This window comes from Ictidomys tridecemlineatus, chromosome 2 (genome assembly GCF_052094955.1).
Source record: "Ictidomys tridecemlineatus isolate mIctTri1 chromosome 2, mIctTri1.hap1, whole genome shotgun sequence".
NCBI classification, from domain to species: domain Eukaryota; kingdom Metazoa; phylum Chordata; class Mammalia; order Rodentia; family Sciuridae; genus Ictidomys; species Ictidomys tridecemlineatus.
In genome coordinates this window covers 15,619,784-15,637,111 of record NC_135478.1, presented here as the reverse complement: position 1 = coordinate 15,637,111, position 17,328 = coordinate 15,619,784, and the positions used below count along the sequence as shown (strand labels likewise).

General features: G+C 37.6%; 1 protein-coding gene across 1 annotated transcript; it reads right to left on the bottom strand.

Moving 5' to 3' along the window:
* Positions 1-270: 270 nt before the first annotated feature.
* LOC101964411 (uncharacterized) lies at positions 271-13,501 on the bottom strand. The gene is made up of 4 exons (XM_078037927.1): positions 12,959-13,501; positions 6,321-6,447; positions 5,833-5,893; positions 271-5,432 (listed from the first exon to the last, which is right to left on the bottom strand). The coding sequence occupies exons 1-4, from the start codon at positions 12,959-12,961 to the stop codon at positions 3,353-3,355; spliced, it is 2,271 nt and encodes a 756-aa protein (XP_077894053.1). The 5' UTR covers positions 12,962-13,501; the 3' UTR covers positions 271-3,352.
* Between the last annotated feature and the right edge of the window lie 3,827 nt (positions 13,502-17,328).

Sequence of the window (17,328 nt, the reverse complement as noted above, 5' to 3'; positions counted from 1 at the left end):
AGAGTCCACATGTAGCCGGGTGTGGTGGTACACGCCTGTAATCCCAGTGATTCAGGAGGCAGAGACAGGAGGATCACGAATTAAAAGCCAGCCTCAGCAAAAGCAAGGTGTTAAGCAACTCAGTGAGACCCCCTCTCTAAGTACAAAATAGGGCTGGGGATGTGGCTCAGTGGTTGAGTGTTCCTAGTTCAATCTCCATTACCAAAAAAAAAAGGGGGGGGGGAAACAAGAAAATAATTCACATGAAGAGACTCTATGACAAACTTTACATACTTGATACCAACTCTTTATTAGCAAAGAAAATGGAATAGACTTTATGAGCACCCAAAAGAAGTAGCTTTTACCATAAAAAAAGGTAGAGATATGTAATGCATGAAGATGATCCAAAACTTACCACATTAAGAACAGTAAGAAAATCCCAACAATTTGCTAAGACTCATTTTTCAATGGTCTATCACAGAAAAATCATACATTTATATAAAAATTAAACATACCTTATTAGAAGTACATTACAACTCACCTTCAGACTCAACACAAAAAATGATAGAAAAAAATTTTATTAACAAACTTTAAAAAAAAAACCAATAACTATTGAACTTAGATAATACTGCTTAACAAGTACAGTCATGCACTGCCTAACATGTCAGTTAACAATGGGTCACATATCCTATGTTGATTTCATACCAACATAACAGAGCTTAAAAATGCCTATCACATAGTAAATGCATACCTAACAAAGGGGCAAGAGGGCGGAAAAAAACTCAGAAGGAGGAAAAAAAATCAGTGAAGGGTTTAGAAGAGAGCTGCAGTCCTCGATAAACTTTTCTTTAAAAGTTTGAAAACATGGACCCCAATAACCAAATGTTTTCATTAATAGAGAACAATGTTCAAGGTATATTACCTGCTCACAAGCAATTCTATAATGAAAAGAAAAGAAGCAAATATCCATTACATATTTATGAAAAATCTTGACACCTCCTGAAGAATAGTCTCAGTCAGGTCCTTCAGGAGGGATTCCAGGAAAAAAGCATCATCATAGAAAAGGAAAACTCTGTGTTATTGCCCCTAGGGAATTTCCACTGGGACAGATGTTGAAATGGAAGAGAGTGACATTGGTGATCCTGACCCTGTGTAGGCCTAGGGTGATGTGTATGTTTGTACCTTAGCTTTTAACAAAGTTTAAAAACTAATAAATAAATAAATAAAATAGTAATATAGAAGTTTATAGAATATGTAAAGAAAATATTTTTACACAGCTGTACAAAGTGCCAAGATATGTGTTATCACAAGATTTTAAAATATTTTTTAAAAATCAAAGTTTATAAAGTAAAAGTTACAGCAACCTTAGGTTATCCTTGTGGAAAGAAAATATTTTTATGAATTTAGTATAATCTAAGTTTCTAGAGTTTATAAAGTCTATAGTAGTGCCCAATTATGTCCTAGAACTTCACATTCAATCACAGATCTCTCACTGATTCACCAATAGCAACATCAAGTCCTGAAAGTTGTATCTGTGGTAAGTGCCCTTCACAGATGTACCATTTATTTTATTTATTTTGGGTACCGGGTATTGAACCCAGGGGCACTCAGCCACTGAGCCACATCCCCATCCCTATTTTTTGTATTTTATTTAGAAACAGAGTTTCATTGAGTTGCTTAGCATCTTGTTTTTTGCTGAGACTGGCTTTGAACTCGTGATCCTCCTGCCTAAGCTTCCCGAGCCACTGGAATTACAGGCACACACCACAGCACCTTGATATTTTTAAATTTTATATATAATGTTCCTACTGTATCATTTCTGTGTATGGGTATTTATACCCTTACTATCATGTTAAACATTGTCTATGGTATTCAGTATAACATACTATATAGGTTTAAATCCTAGAAGTAAATAGGCTATACCACCCAGCCTAAGTGTGTAGTAGAATGTACATGTAAGGTTCTTTACATAATGATGAAATTGCCTGACAAGGCATTTCTCAGAATGTATCCCATTGTTTTTTTGGTTTTTTTTTTTTTTAAAGAGAGAGTGAGAGAGGGGAGAGAGAGAGAGAAAGAGAGAGAGAGAGAGAGAGAGAGAGAGAGAGAGAGAGAGAGAGAATTTTTAATATTTATTTTTTAGTTCTCAGCGGACACAACATCTTTGTTGGTATGTGGTGCTGAGGATCGAACCCGGGCCGCACGCATGCCAGGCAAGCGCGCTACCACTTGAGCCACATCCCCAGCCCTCCCATTGTTAGTTGACACTAGTATATCAAGAATATTCACCTCAATGTTTCTGGGCTAAAGAAATGGACACTCAAGGGCTGGGATTGTGGCTCAGCGGTAGAGTACTCGCCTGGCACGTACGAGGCCCTGGGTTCAATCCTCATCACCACATAAAGACAAATAAATAAAATAAAACATGGACCCCAATAACCAAATATTTTCATTAATAGAGAAGAATGTTCAAGGTATATTACCTGCTCATAAGCAATTCTATAATGAAAAGAAGCAAACCCGCATTACATATTTATGAAAAAATTTGACTACAACTAAAAAATAAATATTAAAAAGAAAAGAAATGGAAACTCAAGAGTCCAGAGACCCTCTCTCAGTATGAACCACTAATAAACATAATATAATCATAACTTCTGTGACATTTCATTCATATTGTGAAATTTGGAATATTACATAATAATTTGCACCAAAATTTCAATATTACTTGCACTTATAGGATTTCTTTTCAATTGATAGGATTTCTTTCTTTTCATGACATTGAAAATAAATATTAAAATTTTATTTGCCACTGGGCACAGTGGTGCATGTCTATAATCCCAGTGATGCATGTCTATAATCCCAGTGACTTGAGAGGCTGAGGCAGGAGGATAGCAAGTTCAAAGCCAGCATTAGCATCTAAGCAAGACCCTAAGCAACTTAGTGAGACTAGGACTAGGGATGTTGCTCAGTAGTTAAGCACCCATGGGTTTAATCCTCAGTACCCAACAAAACCAAAAAAAGTTTATGTGCCAACTACTGGGGTTTCAATACAAAATGCATGCTTATATGTATAAGGTCTATTTCCAGCATGCATTATAATGTGTCCTTGAATGGATGTCAGAGAAATGAGGATATTCTTACATTCCACACATTTATAGGAATTTTCTCCAAAACAAGTTTTTTCATGTCTTCAAATGGACCTGAAACAAATGACTACTTAACACATTTCTTACATTCATAGGGCTTTCCTCCAGTTTTCAAAGAGAACTGGAAAAACTGAAGTCTTCACCAGTTTTTAATAGTTATGGTATTTTCCTCCATTGAGTTGTTCATGCATTTGAAGGGAATTAAAGTCTGACAGCTTTAACCACATTTACATTTTTTCTCGAGTATGGGTTTTTGCATGACTTTGAAGGGAACTGTGAAATCTGAAGGCTTTGCCACACAGTTTACATTCACAGGGTGTTTCTCCAGTATGAATTCTTTCATGGCAACGAAGGGAATTGGAACTACTGAGAGCTTTACCACATTGTTTACATTCATAGCGTCTTTCTCCAGGGTGATTTCTTTCATGATATCGAAGGGAACTGGAACTACTGAAAGCTTTCCCACATTGTTTACATTCATAGGATTTTTCTCCAGTATGAGCTCTTTCATGATATTGAAGGGAACTAGAACAACTGAGCACTTTACCACACTGTTTACATTCATAGGGTTTTCCTTCAGTATGAATTCTTTCATGTTCTTGAAGGTAGTTGTGACATCTGAAGGCTTTACCACATTGTTTACATTTATAGGGTTTACATACAGTATGAGTTCTTTCATGCATTTTAAGGGAACTGGGAAATCTGAATGCTTTACCACACTGTTTGCATTCATAGGGGTTTTCTCCAGTATGAATTCTTTCATGATATCGAAGGGAATTGGAAATAGTGAAAGCTTTACCACATTGTTTACATTCATAGGGGTTTTCTCCAGTATGTATTCTTTCGTGATATCGAAGAGCACTAGAACAACGAAGAGTTTTACCACAGTGCTTACATTCATAGGGTTTTTCTCCAGTGTGAGTTCTTTCATGATATTGAAGGGAACTAGAACAACTGAGCACTTTACCACACTGTTTACACTCATAGGGTTTTTCTTCAGTATGAATTCTTTCATGTTCTTGAAGGTAGCTATGATGTCTGAAGGCTTTACCACATTGTTTGCATTCATAGGGTTTGTATCCACTATGAATTCTTTCATGCACTTTAAGGGAACTGGGAAACCTGAACGCTTTACCACATTGTTTACACTGATAGGACTGTTCTCTGTTATGAGTTCTTGCATGAGATCGAAGGGAGGTGGAGGAACTGAGAGCTTTACCACAATGCTTACATTGGTATGGTTTTGATTCCTTGTGAGTTCTTTCATGTTCTCGAAGGTTACTGTTGCGAGTGAAGGCCTTACCACACTGTTTACATTCATAGGGTTTCTCTCCAGTGTGAGCTCTTTCATGCCGTAGAAGGGAACTTTGATATCGGAAGGCTTTACCACATTGTTTACATACACAGGGTTTTTCTACACTATGAACACTTTCATGAAGTTGAAGGGAACTGGGACAACTCAGTTCTTTACCACACTGTTCATGTTCATTGAGTTTTCCTTCAATGTGAGTTCTTTCATGTTCTTGAAGGTAACTGTGACTTCTGAGAGCTTTATCACATTGTTTACGCTCAAAGGACTTGTCTTCAGCATGAGTTCTTTCATGTACTCTAAGAGAACTGGAAGAACTGAGTACTTTACCACATTGTTTACAATTGTAGGTTTTTGCTTCAGTGTGAGTTCTTTCATGTATTGCAAGAGAATTGAAAGAACTAAGAACTTTACTACATTGTTTACATTTATAGGGATTTTCTTCATTATGAGATCTTCCATGTCTATGAAGGGAACGGGAACAACTCAGAGTTTTATCACATTGTTTGCATTCGTAAGATTTTTCTATACTGTGAATTCTGCCAGGTATTTGAAATGAATTAGAACAAAGAAAGGTCTTCCCACACCGATTGTCATCAGAGGGTTTGGCTCCAGTGTGAGTTTGTTGATGTATTTGAAATGAACTGGGGGAATCAAAGACTTTCAAACACAACTCACAAGTATAAGAGCCTTTTATCCTGTGGATCACCATATGTCTTCCAACACTTCTGAGAGAAATGAAGGTTTTCCCACACTGTTCACATTTATGTGGCTTCTCTCCATATTCCTCACACTCAAGTGCCTTGTATCTGGAGTGAGATTTCAGGTGTCCCTTAAGGGATGAATGACACAGGAAAACTTTTCCACACACACTGCATTTACATGGTTTTACTCCAGCAGGAATTTTCTTGCTCTGATTAAGATTTAAAGCCTGGGTGAAGGTTTCTCCACACTGACCACCTTCTTCATTTTCACAGAGTCTCTCTACCACATAACTTCTATAAAAAATGACAAATGCATTAGCAAGGGTTTAACTATTATTACCTATCTATTTAATTAGTAAGTGCTGGAGTTCCATGACTCCCCAAATCAGGGAAAGTGTAGGAGTTTTTCCATGGCTGAATGACTTAAAAGTAAATCAATTACACTGAAACATGAATCCCACTTAGCTATTTTCAAAACAGTGACATTCATGCCTGCAGGTGCTTAGTATTGTTTACAAGTGAACTGTTTTGTGAACATATTTGTTATATTTAAGTAAATATTTCTGGTGAAAATTTTCTAATGATAAATAAATTTAAAGTTGTACTTATCTATTTAGTTTGTTTGTTCTTAAAATTCCCTGACATACTATGATTCTCTCAAGGGACTTTGATTTCTCTTGTGCATGCAAATTACCTCAAATTTCTCCCATAATTTTTGTACTGATCTTCAATGTTCTGATCTTTCCATTTGTTTCCTAAAATGGGGATACAAGAATTATGACTCATTAGAAATTATTTAAAAATTGTTCAGGAATGTGCTACACACCCATAGTCCCAACCAGTAGAAAGGCTAAAGGAGGAGGATCGCAAGTTCAAGGCTGGCCTGGGCAACAGTGAGACACTGTCCAAAAAAAAAAAAAAAAATGCTGGGTGGTGGGAGAGTAGCTCAATGGTAAGTAGAGTGTCCTCCCTGGGTTCAATCCCAAGTACCAACAAAAAAATTATATGAAAATTATTATTACTTTCTTGGTTGAGTGTACACTATAATGATTCCTATGCCTATTGCCTATGATCAACTCACCAAATTTTTCCCTTTTCACATTCCAAATCACAGAGCAGCATGCATGACCAAGAAACACTTGTCCTCTAATTGACTAAGTAAAGGGATGATGTCATTCTTACCCACAGAAGCCAGGTTCCTGAAAGTTTCCAGCATTACATCCCTGTAGAGATTCTTCTGGGAAGGATCTAGCAAAGCCCATTCCTCTTGGGTAAAGTCCACAGCTACATCCTGAAAAGCCACTGAATCCTAAAATATTCCACATACATGTACAAGAGAATGAGTCCAACTGACAACACAGGATCTACACTCAATTCATAAAAGGTTCACATGATTCTATGGTTTCCAAACATATACTCCATGTCTTGGTCATGAGAATTCTTGTCCATAGATGATACTCCCTTCCACATAGAAGTTCTAATTCTAGAATTGAGCTATTCAGAGAGAGAACAGCACAGTTGGAACATCCTCTCATTAGTGGGCTCAGGGAGTAAGAAGTGCTGCTAGATCACCCTAACTTGTCTTTGTAGAACTGGTTTCTGTCATAACAAAAAGTTAACATTAGCAGTCCTAAGTCTGCTCACATAGTTCAAATTTTGCTAGTATCAGGGAACTTGGAACTTGAAGTAGTTCACCAACATAAATTATAAAAGTGCTTCACTGTGCCTACATGATTTATGTAAATACTATAGTCCTTTCTGAACTCCTGTTTTCCTTCTGAATGTCTATTTGTTCCATGCTCACTGTGGTACCTAGAGGATTAGACCCCACTGTGCACTGAGTCTTTCGAGCTTATTACCTGGTAGACACTATTTCATGCATGTTTTAACAACTTGTCCATTGGGAAATTGAACTCTTCCTATGTATTTACACCAAAAGAGATCATTTGGGAACTTGCAAGCACTTAACATCAGCTAAATTTAATAAAGTACTATGAAAAATTATCATTATGTAACGATCCTAACAGAACAATTTTTAAATTTATATTAGCATTGTCACCAGAATTATATCAGTGTTTAGATGACACATGTTCTTAGAAAAAACTCAATATAACCAATTTGATATCACCTCTTCCAAATCATACCTCATAAAACATAAATCTTTAAAACATACTCTTCAGTAATCAACAAAAACTGCTTTTAATAACCTAAAAGGAATAACAAATGCCTAATAATGACCAAAGTCTTCTGAAAAGAGGGTGATGGCTTGCCTCACATACATTAAGGACTTTCAAACCTAATATTCAAAGCAGTCTAGTATTAGTAGAAAACAAATAGCCAAAAGGAAAGGAGTTTTCCATAAGCTGGCATAGAGTGGCACTTTAGAGCAGAGTGAGAAATCACAACCATTTTAAAACATGGGGTAAGGTAAACTGGTCTCTAGTTGAAAAAAAAATGCATTGCATTTCCAGTTATTCCATGGACAATGTGATCAGACTAGAACACATGCATAAATCAAAGACAAATATTTCTTGAGTGGAATAGATAGGATATTTCATACATATTTATATAGAGTGAAGAGTGGGAGATTTTCCATGCATATTTATATATTTATGTTTTGAAGAATGGGAAGTTTTGTAGTTAGCACATACTGGCTACTCCCTACAATGAACTGAATCAACAATTGTGCAGCTGCACAATGAGAAAGGGGAACAGAGAGCAAGTTCTGAATTCCAACTCAAGAGTCAGTGAGCGGTTGAGGAACAGGATCACTGGTTGTTTAGAATTATGAAAGAGTTTAAAAAAGAAGAAAGAGAAATAGACTTCCATCAGTGCTGAGCACATGGCTGCTCCATGAGGGAAGGGAAACTCCTCTCCAGAGAGCTGGAAAAGAGAAGAATCTTAAAGATTTCAGGAAAGGCCACCTCTAGGTCTGGAGTTGTAGCTCACATATATGAGGCACCAGGTTCAATCCTCAGCACCACAAAAAAATAAATAAGCAAAATAAAAGTATTGTGTCCATCTACAACTAAAAATGTTTTTAAAACAAGAAAAGGCCAACTCTACTATCAGGCATGTATTCGGTTTGAGCAGAACAAAGATTTAAATACTGCCTAACAATAATGATGAGGCTGAATAGCATACCTGCATTCCCAGGTACTTTCTTTTTTTCATACCATTTCTGTTTATATAATAAGAAGGATATTGCCACAAAATGGAAATTGTTATGTATAAGAGTACAAAGTTTAGAATATCATCTGACTTCCAAATATCTTTTTTCTTTCATATTATGGGAAATTTGGTTTTTTTTTTTTTTTTTTTACTTTAACTCTTTTTTTTTTTTGGTTGTTCACAACATTACAAAGCTCTTGACATATCATATTTCATACATTAGATTGAAGTGGGTTATCAACTCCCAATTTTTACCCCAAATGCATATTGCAGAATCATGTCAGTTACACATCCACAATTTTACATAATGCCATATTGGTAACTGTTGTATTCTGCTACCTTTCCCATCCCCTACTATCCCCCCTCCCCTTCCCTCATATCTTCTCTCTCTACCCCATCTACTGTAATTCATTTCTCTCCTTGTTTATTTTCCCATTCCCCTCACAACCTCTTATATGTAATTTTGTATAGCAATGAGGGTCTCCCTTCATTTCCATGCAATTTCCCTTTTCTCTCCCTTTCCCTCCCATCTCATGTCTCTGTTTAATGTTAATCTTTTCTTCCTGCTCTTCCTCCCTGCTCTGTTCATAGTTGCTCTTCCAGGTACTTTCTTCTGGACTCATTGAGAGCTGAGAAGAGGATACTCTTAAAAGGGACATCACTGTCTAGGTTGCATGAGAGATGAGAAATCCCTGCATGGTTTTGTTTGGTTGGTTGGTTGGTTTTTGTTTTTGTCCTCTCTCTTTTTTCTCTTATTTTTTGAATCCCCAAGACCCAACAACCTCATGCTAATTTCTCCCTCCCCCCAGTTTGGTTAATGTGTGCCCAATCCAAAAATCATCTGAGGATCAGGAGTGGGACTATGGCATGAACCCACTGGGAGCCCTAACCTGTGAAAGGTTGATGATGGGACATCTGAAACTGGCAGTTTGGGTTTACACAGGACTATACACACCAGTTGCACGTTGAGACAATTTAAGTCTGTCCAGATCTCAAGCAGTGGAATTTGTCATGGGACTTTCAGAGCCACCTGGGTTGCACAGGGCAAGAATAGTAGGATATTCACAGGGGTACAGGTGTCCACACCTGTTGCAGTCACTGGGATTCATCATGTGAAACTTTCAGAGTCACCCTAACATCCCTGGAGAAGGACAAAGCAAAGTGTGTTGTGAGTCCCAGAGATTTAAGTGTGCATACACACTTGCCAAAGCTGCTGGGTATTCATCACATGGACTTTCAGCTGCTGGGTACTCATCACACAGGTTCTTCTTCCTTCTTTCTATACTATATTACTCTTATTTCCCCCCCTTTCTTTTCTCTCTCATCACTTTTCCTTCTGTCTCTCTTACTTCCCTCTCATTTTTCCTATTAATTTTGTTTGGGTTTGTTTTCGTTTTTGGGTTTACTGTTTCTTTGGCTTATATGTTCTTTCTTTTTTCTTTGAAGTAATGTGTTCACTGGGTTTATTAATTTCATCTTTCTCTTCTTTTTCTTCTATCCTCTCACTCTATCATTTTCTGCTACTTGCTTTTTCTTCTTCTGTCTCTTTTTCTTCCCCAACTTTTTCCTTTACTTTTCCCTTTTATATCTCTTCTTCTTTCTCTTTTGTTTTCAAAATTTTAATTTTTAAATTTTTTTAGCCTATTACAGGTTATTACTCCAGTTTCTAGTTATGGACTATGGAGTTATAGAAAATGTTCTTAATAAGTATTTATGGTATATTAGTATACACTTAGCTTTCAAGTAATGACAGTTGCAGTGTGGGGCCAGAAATTGATCAAAGGACAGTGAACATGTTCAGCGGGTCCTTTGACAGAAATAGATCCCTGGCTCCAGACATATAGTAAAGAGAAAGCAGTTTACTAAAGAGACTTCCATAAAACAGTAGGGGAGACATTGGTTCAAGCAGATTGAATGGAATACTCGACCATTGTTTTGTCAGGGCATGAATACATTGTTTCAAGCCCTCCTGGACTTCTGTGTTTCTGTTGAGAAATCTGATGTTATCCTCATTCATTTTCCTATAATTGTGAACTGGTGTGTCTCTCTTATAGCCTTTAAAATTCTTTCTTTGGTCTGGATTTTATGGGGTTCCAATTGGATATAAATTTCAATACATCAATACAGAAATACAAGAAACATGAGAAAACCAAGAAATAAGATGCCTCCAAAGGCATATAACTCCCTATAGATGTCCAAGTGGATAAAATCCAAAGAATTAAAAAACTTAATAGTTAAAATAATCAATGAATTAAAAGAAGCTCAAAGAATGAATAAAGGTAGGAAAATATGGAATATGAAAGAGTATTTCAATAAAGAGAGAAATTCTGAAGAAGAATCAAACAGAAATATTGAAAATGAAAGAATAAAAAGTCTCTCCACTAGACTGGATCCATTTCAATCCACTGGGATGCATTTCGATCCATTTAATCCACTAGATTAGGTCAATTTCAAAGTAGAAATCTCTTCTATTTCTTGGTGTGATCCATTCATTGTTCAAAAGTGTATTGTTCAGCTGGGACTGGTAGCACACACCTGTAATTCCAGCAATTTAGAAGGCTGAGGCAGGAAGATTGCAAGTTTGAGGCCAGCCTCAGCAAAAATACCAAAAGTTGGTTCTTCAAAAATATTAATAAAATCATTAAACATACAGCCAAGCCAAAAAAAAAGGCAAAAAAATGAAAGAGGAAACATCACTACTGATTCCATGGATATTAAAGAAGATCATAAAGGAATATTATGAAATTTCATGACCACAAATTTGGTAACTCAGATAAAAGGGGCAAATTCTTTGAAAGGAACAACCTATCAAAAGGCACATGAGGAGAAATAACAATATGAATCTGTATTAATAAATTGAATCAGTGACTAGTAATACTCCAAAAAAGGAAGAACTAGGCCCAGATGATCTCACTGTTAAATTCTTCCAAACATTTAGGGAAGAATTGACACCTGTTCTCTAGAATTCCTTCCACAAAATAAAAGCAGAGTAAACACTTTCTAATTAATGCAATAAGGCTAACATTACCCTACAACAACCCAAGACAGAGACATTACAAAAAAGGAAAACTACAGAAGATAGATGTAAAAATCCTCAACAAATGTTAATAGATTGAATCTTAAAATGTAATCTCAGGGACTCCCAGGCTGAAGCAGGAGGATCACAATTTCAAAGCCAGCCTCCAAAACTTAGACCCTATCTTCAAAAACAATAATAATAAAATGGGTTGGGAACATAACTCAGTGGTGGAAGGCCCTAGGTTCAATTCCCACCATTCAAAAAGTAAAAATTAAAAAATCAATTAATGACCCATCACATCAACAAACTAAATAACAAAATTCATATGGTCATACCAGTAATTGCAAAGAATCACACAGCAAGAAAAGAGAGGGAAGGTGAACCATTAAAATTGAGAAGGAAAAAAACTGTCCATAGATGACACAACTGTCTATGTAGAAAATTCCAAAATCAATAAAAAACTCAAGGACCTAATAAGATGATATAGCAAAGTTATAGAATATGAGATTAATATACAAAAGGCTATCATTTTCCTGCATAACAGCAATGAATAACTGAATTTGAAATTAAAAATACAGCACCACTTACACAGCACCCCTTTCATAGCACCAACAATAAAAAGAGAAATATTTTTATATAAGTCTAACAAAGACCTATATAACAAAAACTACAAATTTCTAGTACAAATATGGAAGAACCAAATAAATGGAGAGATATTCCATGATCATAGATAGGACACCTCAATATTATTAAAATGTCAGTTCTCCATTTTAACTATGAATTCAACACAATCCCAATAAAAACATTGACAAGTTAGGTTATCAATAACTAAAAAACCTAAAGGTTGGATGGAAAGGCAAACAAAACAAAAGAAAAAACAGAATGGTCAAAACAATATTGAAGAATAAAAAGTACACAGGATTGACAGGATTGGCCTAACTTTAAAACTTAATATAAAACTACAATAATCAAGAGGAAAGAATAAACATAGTTTGACCAAACAGAAAACCCAGAAATTAACCCACAAAAATTGGTCAATTGATCTTTGACAAAAGAGGAAAGGAAATTCAATGATGAGAATATGGTCCTTTCAACAAACGATACTGGACCACCCGGACATCCATATGCAAAGAAATACAGGAGACCCACACTTAAACGCAAAGTGGATCGTAAATCTAAATGTAAAATGCAAAGTTTAGAACTTCTAGGAGATAACATCCAGAAGCAAAACGACCTTGAGTTTGGCAAGCAATTTTCAGGATCTAAAAGCAGGATCTGTGGAGGAGAAACTGTTAACCTGGACTTCACCTGAATTTCGGTTTTTCAAAAGACAGAGCCTCCCCGGTCCCCACCGCACAGTCCGGGGAGACGCGGGCTGCGGGCACAGTGCTGCCCGACTGCGCTCCGGGGCTCCGGGACCCCGGGCAGGCCCAAGCGGCCGCGGTGGGACCGGAGAGGGCGCGGGGGTCCTCCAGCCACCCCGGGCCAGGGGGCACCGAGGGCCAAGCGGCGCCGGCCACGGCCGCAGACTCCGGAGCTGAGGGGGGGAGGCCGGCCCTGCCACAAGCGGTTTCCGCCGGTTCCAACCAGCCTGTCTTCCCTGGTCTCAGAACACCGGATTCCCACTCACCATTTCCCAGCTTCTGGGGTCCCTAATGTCCTCCCTACGGCTCCTGCGGTCAGCGGAGGTGTCACCGCCAACAAAAGCTGAGGCCGGGTTCTGAGCCTAGCGGCGGCAGAAACCACAACCTCACGGTTCAGAGAGCAAGCTGGCCCCGCCCCTGAGAGCCTGATTGGCTAGTGACCCAGGGCCCTCCCCACTGAGTGACAGGAGAAGCGATCTTGCGGTTGAGTGGAATTGACAGGATCAGGACATCACAGCCCTTGCCAATTCCCGGCTGCCTCCCCAGGGACGGTCCTGGCCCAACCTGGGTCATAATTGCATTTGAGCAGAACTTGTTCGCAGCTTTCCAGACCATGCACGGTTATCATCTTGTACTTCTTGTTGTTCCTCCTGGACACCGAGTCACAGGCTCATCATCCAATGGAGCAATACGTTTACCAGACCACAATGGACCAGACTAGGACAGGAAGGATGATTGGATGTCCTCCAGGGATCAGAAATTTGGGATGAAGTATGCCAAGAATCCTTTACAACTTATCTGTCGGTAAACATTTTCAGTTAAAAAAAAAAAAAAAGAAACGGGCTGGGGTTGTGGCGCGCTTGCCTGGCATGCTTGTGGCCCGGGTTCGATCCTCAGCACCACATACAAACAAAAATGTTGTGTCCGCCGAAAACTAAAAGATAAATATTAAAATATTCTCTCTCTCTCTCTCAAATAAATAAATAAATAAATAAATCGCCAAAAAATGAAACAAAAGGGGAATAAAATTATTAAATGCATGGATAATATATATATATATATATATAATATTATATATATATATATTTCCTATTTCATTAATTGTGCCTCTGATTTTTTTTCTACCATATAACTCTGGTATGTATATATATATATATATATATATATAAATTAAAAAGTCAATTCTGAAAATATAAACATAATTGATAAACCTTTAGCTATATTGACTTAAAAACACAGAGCAAATTGCTAAATTTAGAAATGAAAGCAGAGATATTACTGACACCAGAGGACACTGGGATTTTTTTATTAGTCATGAATGGATAAGCAGAGAAAAAATATTGAAGAGCCACTGAAAACCACAGGGACACTTATCTGACAGAAAAGCACCCGGAAGATGGGGGTCTGGTGTGTCAAAACTTTCCCCAACCATAATAACATCCCCTTAAGAAAAAATATTGGTTCAAGATCATGTTACACCCCACCAGGTAGCCTGGACCCTCCCTTATCACCAAAACTATTACAACCCCCAATCATTCTGGCAAGTAAAGCATTAAGACCCTCACAAAGAAAGCTTGCTGAAGGTAGAAAACTGATTCAAAGGGTAGAAAATTGATTAAGGGGGCAGGAAATTGAGGTTAAAAACAGAGGGACTCAATTTCCTCTGTGAATGCCACACCATTACTTTGAGGCAGTTAAAGCAGCTCTTATGCTGTGATGGGGGCTGGGGTTGTAGCTCAGTGCTTGCCAGCATGTGTGAGGCACTGGGTTTGATCCTCAGCATCACATAAAAATAAATAAATAAGTCAGAGGTGGACTTGGGTGGGACTTTGGAAACCTCCCTGGGACTCCCAGTAAAACTGGAAGCAGAAGGGGCGCAGTATCCTCTCCTCTCTTAGAGGACCCACTCTCTCCCTTGAGAGTGTACCCTTTTCCTATCACTTCTAATAAACTCATGCTGTTACTCTGAGCCACATGTCTTAAATCTTTCTGGCATGATTGCAAGAACTCTGGTGAAAGAAGGCCTTTGCGCTATTTCAATTTCACAGTAGAATTTGTGCCCTGTCACATTTTAAATAGATGAAGATAGACACAAATCAAGTCAGGTGAGCAAATATACAGACATAGATTTTACTGGAGATTTCATTTAGAAAGAGAGTGCTCTGACAAGAAGACATCAGATTCAGCCCAGGGGCACTTAACAACTGAGCCATATCCCCAGCCCTTTTTGTATTTTATTTAGAGATAGAGTCTCACGGAGTTGCTTAGGGCCTTGCTAAGTTGCTGGCTTTGAACCCAAGAGCTTCCTGCCTCAGCCTCCTAAGCCTCTGTGATTACAGGTGTGTGCCACAGCACCCGGCCCAAGTTGTCCTTTTAAGGTCTAAGGAGCTCCTTTTATTGTTTACTTTGAGGGGTGATCATGTCAATTGACTTTGGGTATACTCAACTCAAGCATTTTATCCTGTGCTAGAGATGTTACTGTAAATGTTAAAGAGAACACATATGTAGCACCCTGACCTCAATGATACAAAGCTGACACTGGTTGAGGGTGGCACAAGCTTCCTGAGGTCTGCTGTCAGGCCATACACCAAGGCCCAGAACTGCATTTGCACTCTTCCCTTTGGTGCTTCCTGTCTCATTACTACGAACTTAGCAGAAAGAGAATGGATTCCAAGAAAATACTACACCAGAAAAAGTTAGATAACCCAGAAGAGGTGAACAAATTTCTAGAAATGCATAATCTACTAACACTGAATCATGAAGAAATACAAAATCTGATTAGAACTGTAACTTGTGAGGAGATTGAATCTGTAATCAAAAGCCTCCAGTGATGAAAGGCCAGGACAAGATGACTTCACTGGTAAAATTTGCCATATACTTAAAGAAAAGTTAGCAACAATGCTTCTCAAACCCTTCTGAACAACTGAAGAAGAGAGAATGCTTTCCAATTCATTCTGTGAGACCAAGTGCATCCTGAATCCAAAGTCAAACAATGGTACTACAAAGAAAAGAAGCCACAATTTTCCTTTACAATACTGATGCATAAATCCTTAACAAAATACTAATGAATGGAACAAGCAGCATGTTAGAGGGATTATAAGTTTAAATGCTGTATTTAGGGGTTGGGTTGTGGCTCAGTGGTAGTGTGCTTGCCTAGCATGTGTAAGGAATTAGGTTTGACTCGCAGCACCACATATAAATAAATAAATAAAATAAACATCCATCAACATCTAAAGAATATTTTTTAAATAAATAAAAGTATGTTGTATTCACTCCCAGAATGCAAGAATGGGTCAACATGAAAGCAATCACTATAGTATCCGACATTAAAAAGGGAAAAAACCCACATGGTCAGCTCTACTGATACAGAAAAATCATTTGGTAAAACTCATTGTCATGAAAAACAAAGCAGATGCAATCAATGGGTACAGAATTTGTTTGAAATGATGAGAGTTTTAGGGGTAGCAAAAATTGTTATGTGACCTTATGAATAAACTTAATGAAACCGAGTTAGACACATAAAATGTTAAAATGAAAAATTTATGGATGAATATTTTACCACAAAATGCTTAAAACTCAAAACAAAAACCAAATCAAACTAATAGATATGAAAACTACTTATAAATACATCGGAAAAAAAAAAACACTAGAAGGTGCCACAACTTGCTCAGCATCAACAACGCATCTCAAGTAGGTGTGACAGGAGATAAGAAAAACACAGAGACATGGGGCTGGGGTACAGCTCAGTGGTAGAGTGCTTGCCCAGTGCCTGTGGGTTTGATCCTCATCACCACATAAAAAATACATATAAACAAATAAAATAAAGTTATTGTGTCCATCCACAAATAAAATAATATTTTTTAAAGAAGCATAGAAACAAAGAAAAACACAGAGACATTTTAAAGCAAAGCTGGAACCAGGAGAGACACTGTTCTCTGACAGAGGAACAGTGACCCAGAATTAGCTCATGTTTATTATACGGGGTCTCATTATCAAAAAGTTAAACTACAGAAGCTTTGTAAATTGTTTAACGCTTCTGAGTTATCAAGAGGCTTCTTTGTGCACTAAAAAGTTGCAGAGTTAGAACATTTGGTGGCTATCCTGTTGTTACAGTATTAGGAACATCCTGCGACTAACCTGCTGTACCCAGAAAACCCATTGTACTGGAACATCTGATAACTATTGATGTCAAAGCCCAGTATCAAGGCTGTTCACAGCCTCACCTTTTGGCAAGGAATGTTTCCCAGGCTTGGCTTTTGCCTCCACTGCAGGATCAGCTCATTTGTTTTCCACAGGAAGGAATTAAAACAGGAAAGATGAAAAGATGAGTAAAGTTCAAGATTTAGCCACAGAAAATATAACAACAAAATGCAGAGAAAAGGGATGGAGAAAATGAACAGAACATCAGTGAACTGTGTATTGGTACAATTACAAATGCCATAATATGCTTATAATTGGACTCCTTGAAAGCAGGGAAGGACAGAAAAAAATATTTGGATAAATAATGGCTCCAAATTTTTCAAATTAGGTATAAAGTATAAAACCAAAGATCCAAAAAGACCATTAAACTACAAACAGAAGATTTATTAAAAAAAAAAATTTACAGCAAGGCTTCAAGCCGGGGAGAAAGAAAAAT